This window comes from Macrosteles quadrilineatus, unplaced genomic scaffold, assembly GCF_028750875.1.
Source record: "Macrosteles quadrilineatus isolate MER2022 unplaced genomic scaffold, UCM_ALF_1.0 Scaffold_8__2_contigs__length_117827958, whole genome shotgun sequence".
Taxonomy (NCBI): domain Eukaryota; kingdom Metazoa; phylum Arthropoda; class Insecta; order Hemiptera; family Cicadellidae; genus Macrosteles; species Macrosteles quadrilineatus.
In genome coordinates, this window is record NW_026542601.1 from 84,467,072 (window position 1) to 84,480,076 (window position 13,005).

A 13,005-nucleotide genomic window follows, 5' to 3' on the forward strand; every position below is an offset into this window, starting at 1 on the left:
CATGAACCAAAGTGAGGTTTTGTTCGGTTTTTTATCAAGATCTTTCCGTTTATTCATAAAAAAATCATTCATTTAAAAAATCCACCAATAGGTCAATAAATATTGGTACCTATAACATCATTTTTCAGTGTAATAAAGGGTGGAAAAAATTATTCATTATCAATATCAACACTCTTTATTTACACTTAACTCCTGGTTACAACACCAAAATTAGTATTACAAGGAGTTATTACGTATACACTAACATTAACAAAATACTCAAGGTTTCTAACATAAGGCAAAGAGGAATGCAATATAAATAATTAAGCACTTACAACAAAGAAATAATCTAAAGACGATCTAGAAAGAAACATACCATTAGCTTTAACAAAGTCATAGAGCATTAAAATGTTGCAAACCTGATCATATACTTTATCATTATATTTATTCATATATGGATCATTGGAGATAACTTGACTATAAGACTAAAATAGATTTTTTGTTTTGTCAAGAAATTATAAGGCAGATTTAAGGTTCATTTTAGGATAATTATGGGACAGGGATAAAAATAAATTCACAAAGTATCGACTATTTGAAAATATCAACATTCTATTTTACATTTATATTTTTGTACTAAAGAAAATACCCTTTGGCATTTCAGTATATTATTTGCACTTTATTCAAAAGTAGTGATTAAAAATTATTTCAAAGCTAAAATATTACTGGCATTTCAAAGAGAAAATATTGACTAAGCGAAAAACTAGTAAAAACACTAATAAGGCAACAACCCATCAATTGTACAATAAGTTTTGTGTTGATTGCCTTTTTTACTTTCTGTATCAGTTCCCATAGCCCAGGCTGTTAGTGGAGCTTATGTAAATGAAAAAATGTACTATGAAAATAAAAAATAAAAATAAATGCTGTTTTACTGGACCACATCAAAATCAATTCCACCATAGTAAAACTAGATCTTAATATCACAGTATATAAAAAAGATTTACCATAAGTTCCAAAAAACTGGCTTACTCAAAACTCAAAAAGTCTTTACAAAATTAGACAGCACTTAAGATTCTGGAAAGAAAAAACCGTGGTCAAAATGGCAACCAATTGTCATGCATTATAAAATTTATGCAAATAATCTCACAAAATGTTTTTGACTTAAATATCGATTCATAAACTTTCGATAAACATCCGATTTACATAAAAAGTTTGATTGATTATCTACACAACTTAATAAACTAAACATTGGTAAGCTTTATCCTACAACTAATGCGGATAGTTGATTTCCTAAGTATTGATAGAGTCAAAAGTACTAAAAAAGTTTCTAAAGCACAAAAATAGGCACTGAAATGACATAGTTTAGGAAATGGGGTGAATCTTAAGACAAGGACAAGTTTTTTTGATAGTGCTTCAATATCGCTAAGGTAATTACCTGCATCAGGAGCTTCGGTAATACATTATACGTTAGAACCGAACATAGCCTGGTTGTATACAATTTTCATTTTCTAACCTATTTAGATATTTATTCATGCGTACAAACCTCTTAATCAAGTATTTAAAAAAAAAAATTGCTTTTCATTAAAAAATATTATGTGGTTAAACTGACTGAATGTAGGCCTAAATCGGATGTAAATTTTTTAATGTAATAAATACAAGTTAAATCCTGTGTTTCAGGTACCTTACTGGTAATGTTTTAGAGAACTTACAAATTATATATTTTGTGATGTGTTTATCTGACAAATCTAAGTAGTTGAACAAGTAGTGCATTAAACAATAATTATATTTATGACAGTAAAGGAAGAGAGAAAGAAGATTATAATGTAAACAAATTCTTCCCACAATTGATAAAAACAATTAGGTTTCTTAAAAATTTGGTTTTCAAAAGTGTGTACTCTCTTAAAAATTAAGTTGAGTGTTTATATCTAATTATTATTTTTGGAGTCTCAAAAGCTAATTACAATCACGGATAGTTGTTATTTCTTGTCAGGAAATACTGGTTAGGTTCCAAATCTAAGTTGAATAGAAATAAAGTAAGAAATGTTATAAAAGGTACAGTGGAACCTCAATTAACTGATTAACTGGTCACTCTTTGAAACGTCCAGCTTGCCAATGGTCGACAGCAAGTTGAGTACTGAGTGATTTTCATTTTCTAGGTTATTGCGAATCATTCTTAAGTTAAAATAATACCTTAAGGTTATTTCAATTATTCTTTTAAACAAATCATAATGACTTGAATTTTTTTACTTTACAATAAACAGGAAAATACTGTATTAAATTAAAAAAAATTGTATTGATTAAAAAAAATTATATATAGGTCTTTAGCAACCTAGGATAACCCTAACCCATAGCTCGGATAACCAGGGCTTGCATGATCTCGAGTATACTGTATGTTTAATTCATGTGTACACTGTTGACTGTTATTTATTTTTAACATTATTGTAATTTTCCAAAATCTTAGGGTTTAAAAAAGGAATTCCTATCATCAGCCTATTCATTTTCCCCCATGGATTGACAGTTAATAGAAGTTTTACTGAAAAACACCTTTGGATCAGACTTCCATGTCCCACTCTTTACTCCAAACCATGTCTATTAGTGATCAAGGATGTTTTGGTCATTAACTGATTTTAAAACTAATCCAGAACAATAAATTTAAAAACTAGTCAAAACCAGAATTTTCAAAGTTACAGTAAGTAAACATCAAAGTTTATTACAGACAAAACCAGTCTTTAAATTACTAACATTTCTACGATGAAAAACATTATAAAAACTCCAGTCGGTAAAAATTCACAAAATCGACACAATTCACTACCTACCTTTCGAGTATAAACACATCTACGTTTACAAAGATACAGTAACAAATGACTGTTTTCAATCGAGGCATCAAATTTGTGATTGAAATCAGTTTAACAATTCGTGACGTTTATGGCAAGATTGACAGGCACTGAGAGTGAGGTTAGTCAGACTTGAGCCGAGCGTCGTCTGCAGAGTTGTTTGTTGGTGTTATTCTTCGCTGATGTTGGCGCAACTGAGCCTGCTTCAACTGTGTCATCAGCTGACTGGACTGATACAACCAGCTGCTCTGTAAACACATGTCAAAATCAAACTCAGTTTCATTCAATTTTTGTAAATAAAGTGTAGACCTAAAAAAAAGTATCAAATTGAAGTGGAACACATAATATAAAGTCATGAGAGTTCACGGTGGTGCTTTTTGTTTTATAACGTCAACTGTGTCGTCACTAATAGACTGTTGCCAGACGATTCCCCGTTTCTGCGAAGTGGCATCCTAGGTGGCAACGCAGTTGACACCAAAAAAAAAAACACCACCATGGAATAATAGAAAGTCCATAGACAGAAGTCATAGATAGAGTCTCATGACACTGGCCGCGAAGGCCTACTTAAGAAGAGCATATGAAATTATTCTGAAGAATAAGCCAGATTTCAAAGTTAACCTTTTTGTTAGTAGTGGCTGGAAGTAGAAGGTTTTAGTAGCAAACAAGGTCTTTTGATTACAACTGTGTCAGACGGAAACTTCTTACCACATACAGTAGATTTCTCACCCCATTGTAAAATCTAAAGCTTGTTTTTCATATCTAGTTCATGTTGGTGACACTGAGGGCTAGTGTCGAGAAAACTAGGGTTAATTTTATGATTAGATTGTTTTATTTTGTTAAACCATGTTTTACATAACTGAATCAATAAGAAACAAATTGCAAACAAAAACACTTCCCCAACAGCACGAGATGGAACATTGTCTTCAGCTGATCCATAAGGATGACTAATCTACTAAGGGAGTGTGCTTATCTATGTTCTGAAAATGATTTAATGTGCTATTTAATCCATACCGAGTACTGACATTTTGGTCTAGTTGCAGACAACTTTTTTCAGGGCATTCACTGGAACTACTGACACACTACAATGACTAAATGAAATTCAATTCTTTGAATCTGAAGACTGCAAGCACTTTGAATAGTTTACTACTCTGACTATTTATCAAATACATTTTTAATTTACTAAATGAAGTCTAGATAACACTTATCAGACTATATTCCATTCACAAAACTTATGTGGTTTGAGGGAAAGTTCTTCCATCCCCTCCACTTCAACCTAATTATAAAACGCCAAAGCTGATCAGCTGATGTATACATCAAGCAAAAAAAAAACCAGGAAGTCTTCCCCTTAAACCGCCTAAATTTTATGAACGGACTATAGTTCTTAACAAGTATACAAGGGCAAATAGCACATTATGCTGCTACCGGTCAAGGTTTTATAGAACTAAGTGCTCTGATTCACTTCTGATTTCCATACAATTGCTGTTATTAGACATGATTGTAATAAATACGTAATAAAGTAATTTATCAGCAAAATGGTCACAGGTATTCAGTGACAACTACTATCACGACAGTGGCGTAGCCAGGTTTGGAGCACCCTGGAGCAGTAAACACCTCAAGCCCCCCCCCCCCTCCCCCAAACTATTTATGTATCACCCAGTTGTATACATAAATACCTTGTTAAAGGGTCGAGTCAGTTTTCAGCCGATTTAAAACCGATTGTTGGTTTACTGGTTTTCATCAAGACTGAACCCGAGGATTGATGGATAATCAGTTTTGGTTTGTCGGATGTTATGCAATAATTTCACTGCAATCACGAGACACGATCATGTTTCCCTGATCGCGTGAGACGTTAATGTAATGATTTTGCCGCAATCACGGCAGATGTTCAAGATTTGACAACAACTGGAGTAGATCATCTCTTCGCAATAAGGGAAGATGCTCTCAATTTTGCAGCGATCTTGGGATAAGAAGATGATGTATTTACTATAGTGGGGGATATTCAAGGTTTTGCCACAATTGCAGCAGACAATAGTGATGTCTCTGGATCGCTTTAGATGGTTAAAACTTTTTCACGATAATTGGATACAACAATGATGTCTTCACTATGTGGGGGGATGTTCAAGATTTTTCTGAGATCACGGAGGTTGATGATGAAGCCCTCACAATTGTGGGAGACCAAAATTTCTGCACTATTGGGAAATATGAACACGATAGTGCCATGAACACGGATTATAGACATGGTAATGACATAGGCCTAATAAATGCCCACTACTCAAAATTTATGATAACTGATGTTAATACTGCTTATCTACTCATTCCACACGTAATGTTGATCAGCATAAAAAATACAACCAATTTTAACAACACCTAATTTTACATCAAATTACAAGTTACATAGGAGTTAGTTCCTGCCATCTTTAGATCAACAGACTCAAGAAATTGAATCTTCAAAGAATACTATTGCAATTTTTATTCGATGATTTTGAAATACATAAATGGCCTGCAGGGGGGTGAAAATGGTAAAAATATTACATCCCACAGGGATAGGTGGTCTAGATGCGTGAACACCCGGGATGTCAAAAACCAATAGTTGGCCGAGAAAATTCCAGCAGGCTTGGGATATCGACACTTCGTTTCATAACTGCTTTAATTGCTCATAAATATTATATGTTCATCAAATCGCTAAACCTTTATATAAATATAGGTATATAAAGTGTAAACATATCCAACATTTGGAACAAAGACAATGTTATTTTCTTGAGATGTGCCGACCCCAGAGCCTACCGCTCTGGAGAAACCGCACCACTCAATCTAAAGTTATTCAATGTCGCTACGCCACTGCATCACCAGCATAACTGCAATGGGTGTGTAAAAAACAATTAAGAATTTTATGAACTCATACTTACAACCATGAGCATGCAGTTCAAAAGTATAGGAACTGAAAAGACCAGTGAAATAAATAGTCCTTTATTGTCAAAGTATTGCTGTCTAGAAAACGTTCTGAAACAAAACAGAAATATGAGTTTAACATTTAACAAGAAATCTTCATAAATGTACTTTCATATCGGGGGTTACTGAAAAAGAGTTTTAAAAGATATCAACAAGAAAGGTTTCATATTAAGTTTCTAGGTGTGGTTCCAGTACCCAATACCTCCATTATAGACTTTTCAAAAATGCTCGGAAACTAGATTTGTGAAAAACAAAAAACTTAGATCTAGCCTATAAAACATACTCTATGTGAGCTAGCAAAAACATTGCGTTGAGTCTTTTGTAATAAAGTCCCGATACAGTACACACCCTCATAACCGTCCTTCCTGGGACCGGACATAGGTCGGGTAATCAAAAGGTCAGTTAAAATGGGCAACCCCTAAAAACTTAAAACAATTAAGTGCTATACATTTTATAATCATTATTCTGAAGTCATGTGTGCTTTATTTACAAAATAATCTGCACTCTTCTCCTTTTTTCTATAGTATTGATAGTAGCAAATTCACAAATAAACCCCTTATTTTAATAAAAATACTTATTTTAATACCTTTGGTAATATTAATTTATGCTTTCAAATTCTATCGTAAAACAGTACAGAACGTGTTGTAGAAATTAAAGATACAAGCATCAATTTCTTTAAGAGACAGGATGTTTATTTATAGCCAGTAACATCCTGTAGATTTGAGCGTACTGTTCCCATCGTTGGGCAAGGGAGAGGAAATGCCGAGATTCATAGAAAATGGCGCTTTAACCAAACTGCTCTAAAAACAAGGTCGGTTAAAACAAATTGTAATATTTTACGAGTGAGGGCAGATTGGTTAATGTGAAGCCCGTTAAGAGGGGGTTTACTGTAACACTAAACCTCATGGATAATTATGCAACAATGCATATCAGCAGATCAGTGATGAATTGAATTAAACAGGGGTACCAACATTTAAGCTAGTTTTGTCACTAAACCGTGTCACACAGAACTTTTCATTTAGGTTGCATAAAAAACACCCTGTATAAAAGTATTATAAAAATTTAATCTCAAAATAATATTTCCCAAGCATTATGCTTGGAGTGCTCAAAACTGATTATCCTGATAACAAATTGTGCTATTGTTCATGCAATCACCCGGGTACAATTATTTGTACTTAATTCACTCTCACACTCAAGATAAGTTAAGTATAGATAAATTCAGCTATTAAGATAATAAAGAAAATCGCAACATTGATTTATAGCTAGTTACCTCCAATGATTTGAAGCCACTTCATTAATATTTTCTGAGAAGTACACCAGCAGCACTGAAAACAATGTTATAATGTTATTAGTGCAAGTCTTAATAAATGTAGGCCTACTTGTAAATTGACTTTAAATACCAGTCATTATTGTTTTATTTTTATGGTATAGCCTCTGGATCACAGATTTTTACAACAAAAGGTTTAAATTACCTGTATCTGTCAAGTGATCCTAGATTGTAGTTGGTTGACTACAGCTGTTTTGTATTTATAAACACATCTTCAGGTCAAATGTTACATTGATTTATTCCATGGAACGGTCATCAAGAGGTTGAAAGTTCACAAATAACACGTACACGAAACATTTAACATTAATTGGCCAAAAAACAAATATAAAAAACGTGAAGTATAAAAAAGGCATCAGACGTGCGCGGCGCCGGTAGACGGTGTGACCTGAAGATGTGTTTATAAACACTAAACAGCTGTAGTCAACAAACTACAATCTAGGATCACTTGACGTATGCAGGTAATTTAAACCTTTTTTTGTATTATTATTATTGTTTTCTTAAAGTGATCTTTATTACCGGTTACCTAATATAGGAATTCCTAAACAAAAACCCTCAACGTAACGGAATTCCTAAGTAAATCCGACCTTTTAACATTATTTTTGTATTAAAATGTTCTATGTTGGTCCTGCATTTTGTAAATAGTAAAAACGTAGAGGTATTTATTCTTGTTTTTCCCATTGATTATTTAGAAGCAATGATAACATCTTTTGCAATATACATTCTATAATACAATTTTTAAAGTTTTAACATTATTATATTCAATTTAATTTACATTACGTATAACCTTGTCCTTACGCGATTTGTTAGGTCTATCACTACGCCAGTCTGATAAGTTGACAGCACTAGTGACATGACAAGTCAAGTTATTAAGTTGAGTAGGCTACGGACTCAAGTCAGTTTGTTTTCAACTCGAGTGAAGAAGCCTATTACGAGTAAAATCTGACGAGTAAATCTGAAGGAAGCAGAAATGTACAATCTACACTCAAAGAGCTCACGCAAAGAACGTCTGAAGTTATCTGAACTCTAGACTACAGCTAACTTGACTCGCAACCCTGAACCGTTATTGAAAAAAAGCTAGTCCGACTCACAAAACTGTACTACTGTACACTTTTGGCCAAAATCAAGAACCAAAATGACATAAGACTTATTTTATTAAAGTTGGGTCTGACTCAACTTGCAGCTTGTTAAACTACGAACAATCACAGAGAAGAAGAACACACACAAACTCAGAACCAGCTGACGGGTCCGAGTCGAGCCTGACTCAATTCGTAACTAGATTAAGCGGCAGCTTGCAAGGTGAGTCAATCAAGTCGGAAACATACTGGACTCATCACGCATCAATAGTGAGTACTCTCCAATAAAATTTTAAAATTTAGACCACTCACAAAAGATACAGTTAGGGCCTATTCACAATTAGCTAACGAGCAGTGACTGAATATGAATAGCACTATCTTGTGAGTTTCTAGCATTAGAGTGGAAAAATTGGGTGTGGCTTTAGTAAAGACTAGACCCAAAAATTATAAGACATATAATGCATAAGTTTGGATTAACAATTTTACCACAATTAGCTAACGAGCAGTTTGACTGAATATGAATAGCACTATCTTGTGAGTTTCTAGCATTAGAGTGGAAAAATTGGGTGTGGCTTTAGTAAAGACTAGACCCAAAAATTATAAGACATATAATGCATAAGTTTGGATTAACAATTTTATCAAATTTTACCTAGACTAAACTTTATTTTCATATTTATATCCATAGCAAATTAGCATGTTACATAGCTGAATAAAGCCATTGCAGCCAAAACCATAGTCTCCCTAATAAGACAATGTTCAAATATAGTGTCTGATTGGAAAAAAATAATCTCATGACAACTATAAATTTGGTATTGCTTATAAACACAAAAATGTTATGAAGAAAATATTGAAGAATAATTTCCAAACAGCTAAAAATCTCCATCCTTGATTTTTATAATTATTTTGAGTTTTAAATATAAACTAAAATTCCGAAACTTACATAACATCAGAAATAGGACAACTTGGAAGTTGCTGTGATTCCTGGTAAGGATGGCCATAACGGTGATAGTGATGTGGAACATGACTAAACCTATTAACCAAGGGTCTCGCCATTCAATCTGAAACATTAAAGCTTGACTTAAAAAATACTAAGAGCAATGTACAATTAAAATTTATATTTTTTTAAATGATAAATTGTTCAATTTTTTCCTAATGTGTTAATTTTTAAAATATCATAAACACTACAAACTACAAATACTTAAACAGACCTCGGTATGGATTATAAACATAAATGTGATGTGGAAAGCGAAAAGGGACCTCTTGTCGGCGATGCAAAATTTTCAGTACGGCCGATATAGGCCTAAGTAATTAAGTAAATAGGAAAACCCTATTTTTACCCCATAAAACCCCCCGTAAACTCCCGTTCCCATGGTCCGATCATGCTGGATCGCGAACTCATTCGAATAAACGTAGGTTTACACGTTTGTACCAAATTTCATCAAAATCGGATCATTTTTGCTCGAGTTATCGTGTTGACGGACACATATATATATATGAATTTGAACAGATGGTGTTTTTGGCCTCTGGGGACCTAAAAACGAAAAAAAAATCGGTCCCGCGTCCAGGTCTTACCATGAGTACTACGGTAATAGCTTATTCCCTATATGGGAAATTCGCTAAAAATGGCAGGTGCATGGGACTTGCACCAAATGATTCAGAATTAAATAAGGAATTCAAATATGTATATAACTCAAAATCGAACATTCCCGACAAGAGGTCCTTATTCGCTTTCCACATCACAAATGATGTTACTGGCCCAAAAATAAAGATTATTTAACATTGCTAAAATGGAATTGTCAAAATCATATGTTAATGATATTAGTACCCTATAGGATTCGGGCCAGCAACTAGGGGGACCCGTGAGCCTTGACCGGGATTCTCGATCATGGAAAACGATGATGACGCCTCGGGGCCTCGGGAGATACCTTGTCAAGTTTAATGCAAAAATGCAAGTTTAGTTGGTAATACATGTGAACATGTTTTTAAAGATTATCGGGTGAGGGGGCAAACAAACTTGCGAGGGGGGGGGGCAGGGGCTATAGGCTACCAGTTCTGTTCAAGTATTCCATATATTAATAAGCTACCAACCATATATTAATTTCTTCTAAAACTATCCCATTGGTATGAAGTAGGGATGAGCATCGACAGGTCAACCATCAATGTACCAATACGTTGTGAAAACATCAATGTTTTCAGGAAGAAAACGTCAGATCTGTCTTAATTAATTGATTATATTATAAATTAGTGTATATACTTAAATTGTTTGAATTCAAATTTGCCATTATTTATGTTTTATTTTTATTCATAGCATAATTTATTATTTGTTTTTGTTCTCCAGTACCTCTTTTAGATTGTTATAGTTTCTCAACACGAGAAAATGAGGAACCTAACTAGTAACTATTTAGTCTCAATTTGTATTGGTTTTAACTATGTCTTGTGTTCTATCTAATGTAGCCTATATTATTTGTCAATTGTTATTTTGTTGTATTGTTGAATCAATAAAGATATTTTGAAATGAATTGAATTAGCCTATACTGGAGAATAAATTTAATAATGAGAGAGATCCAGCAAAAGACTCTTAGTTCATGCTCCGGGCAGCCAGGCTGCAAACGTAGTGAGGAGGCACTCAGATAAACCATAGGCTACACATCCCCTATGAAAAAAAATAAAAAGCTTGAAGATAAATTATAATATTTATGGCGAAACTTTAATATATCTGACTTCCGACTACATTGTCCTTTAATATTGAACATAAAAGTATCAAATTAATCAATAGGGCCCTACCTTAGCAAAACAACATACCAAACTTTGTATACTAGGCTACTGATTGAAACAATCGATAATGGAGCATGTGTCAAGTTTTGTCTAACTCATCACAACAGGAGATGATAATGATTTAAAGCAAAATGGCAAAAATAGGTCCAAAGTTTTTACTTGGTTTAAAATCATTGAGGATTAAGGCCTACTTAGACCTAAGATTGAGATAAGAATAGCCTATGATCAAAGGATATGACAAGGATATTGACAAATCGTCATTGCAGCCTAGGGTACAAGATTGTTAATGTTTTAAAAACGTATTATTAAATCATAAATCAAAGTTACTATTTAACATTGTGTATTGTTTGTATATTAATGACGACTGTATAGTTAGGTATCGATCCCTATATTATTTTGACACAAATAACTTACATTAACTTACACAAATAACCCTCAAATACTTCTTAAAGCCCAGATTTTATTCAACATAGGCCCTACCAACCCCAAATGAACATAGGACTTATGAAATTGTATTTTTACAACTAATTTAACCTAGCCTAATTTAGCCTTTTGAATTCAACAATTATTTTGTTACAAAGCAATTTATAATCAAAAAAATCCTAAGTTAAAATTCTTACACTTTGCAGGAATAACAGCAGGCTGAATTCAGGTAAAACATTTTGTTTTGATTCTTCCATCGTAGTTAGATGACTTCGATGAGTTTGACTACATTGACTTGACACTTTACATAAATATTCACAACCATAAGAATCATTCAACCATTAGCTGTCACGCCTCCACGGCTGGGTCTGATTTCGGCTGGTCTCTGGTTAACAAAAAAAATTCAGAAACAAAGACAAAGACCTCAGCAGTCCAGTAGCTCTGTCTAAACACAGGTCAAAGAAGAGACCAAAACCGATGAACAAACCTCAGATGCACGACCACTTTTAACTATAGACCGTGGCCATGGTGGAAGGAAAATAATGTGACTTGGTTGAATTTGTTACGTCGCAAGTAGAGTTGTTTAGTGACAGACGTCCCCTTAAGAAAGCTTCCCGTCTCACGGCCGCGGGCTGGAGTTAAAGGTGGCCGTGCTCAGATCTCATATAATTTAATACCTTTAGTCTTCTGTCAGTAGTGTTGTTTAACACTGTCTACCATATTAACAGTAATTAGTACATAAATGAAGTGTCTATTTTCGATATAAAAAATACCACAACTAGGCCTATATAATTAGAGTTACTGTAGTATCCATAACTGCCAAACAAGAAATGGAGGTACATTCGATTTAGATAGAGTAAGGCTGTCAAGAACTCAAAATTATCATACGTACTTGGGTCTTAAAATATTTAATAATCAGCTTCCTGTTGATTGATTTCAGCTCTTTGCCTTTAAATGTATTTTCTAACAAACTGTAGTGGCTTAAAATCGATCCAATGTACGAGTACGATATATATTTTTTTTTTTTTGTTAAATTGATAAACAATGATCTAGATTTTAAAAATTAGCCTTTGCATATATTCTTTTTGACGAAATCCATTGTAATTGTGTACATTACTGAACGATGAATTAATTGTATAATCGGTCGTAGCTTATAGGAGGTGCACGAATGGTGCTAAACATCATTGCGACGTTGCCAATTCTACCGCGGCGGCCTTTGAAGTGGTATTATCCGTTACGTGCCCACAACTCCATAAAACTTCTTAATATGAAAATTAAAGTGTAAAAAACGTAGCTTTCAATGACAGAGTACTTTGTGAAATGGAATCATTTCCATGCATTTACGAAGGCATTGTTTACGGTCTTATCTTATCTGTGAAGTTTGGTTGGAACAGTGTAATCTTAACCCAACCAACCAAAAACTTCTCGAAGCTTAAAATTTGCAGTAGTTATCCTACTATTTTGTGTGTATTCTCCAAATCTAGAAAGCGTTTTATCAAAAGCATTTTCTGAATTTTATATTTTTCATTATTTATTACCTATAAAAGGTTTCAATAAGTTATAGACGTGTAATTGGGGAAAAAATAGAGTTGCTGGCACGTAATGGATTTTGACCCTTTCATCAATATCTTTAATTGTACATTGAATT

General features: G+C 33.5%; 1 protein-coding gene across 1 annotated transcript; it reads right to left on the reverse strand.

Annotated features, from left to right (window-relative positions):
• Window positions 1-156: 156 nt before the first annotated feature.
• Window positions 157-11,697, reverse strand: LOC129001781 (transmembrane protein 18-like). Its single transcript, XM_054429223.1, has 5 exons — window positions 11,555-11,697; window positions 9,100-9,217; window positions 7,030-7,084; window positions 5,717-5,810; window positions 157-3,058 (listed from the first exon to the last, which is right to left on the reverse strand). The coding sequence occupies exons 1-5, from the start codon at window positions 11,612-11,614 to the stop codon at window positions 2,933-2,935; spliced, it is 453 nt and encodes a 150-aa protein (XP_054285198.1). The 5' UTR covers window positions 11,615-11,697; the 3' UTR covers window positions 157-2,932.
• Window positions 11,698-13,005: the final 1,308 nt, after the last annotated feature.

Excerpts from the sequence above, each read along its gene's own strand:
- LOC129001781 (XM_054429223.1), bottom strand. The coding sequence starts at position 11,614 with ATGGAAGAATCAAAACAAAATGTTTTACCTGAATTCAGCCTGCTGTTA. Across the intron at positions 9,218-11,554 it reads TGCTGTTATTCCTGCAAAGT|ATTGAATGGCGAGACCCTTG; the intron begins GTAAGAATTTTA and ends TTAATGTTTCAG. Across the intron at positions 7,085-9,099 it reads TGTCCTATTTCTGATGTTAT|TGCTGCTGGTGTACTTCTCA; the intron begins GTAAGTTTCGGA and ends CATTGTTTTCAG.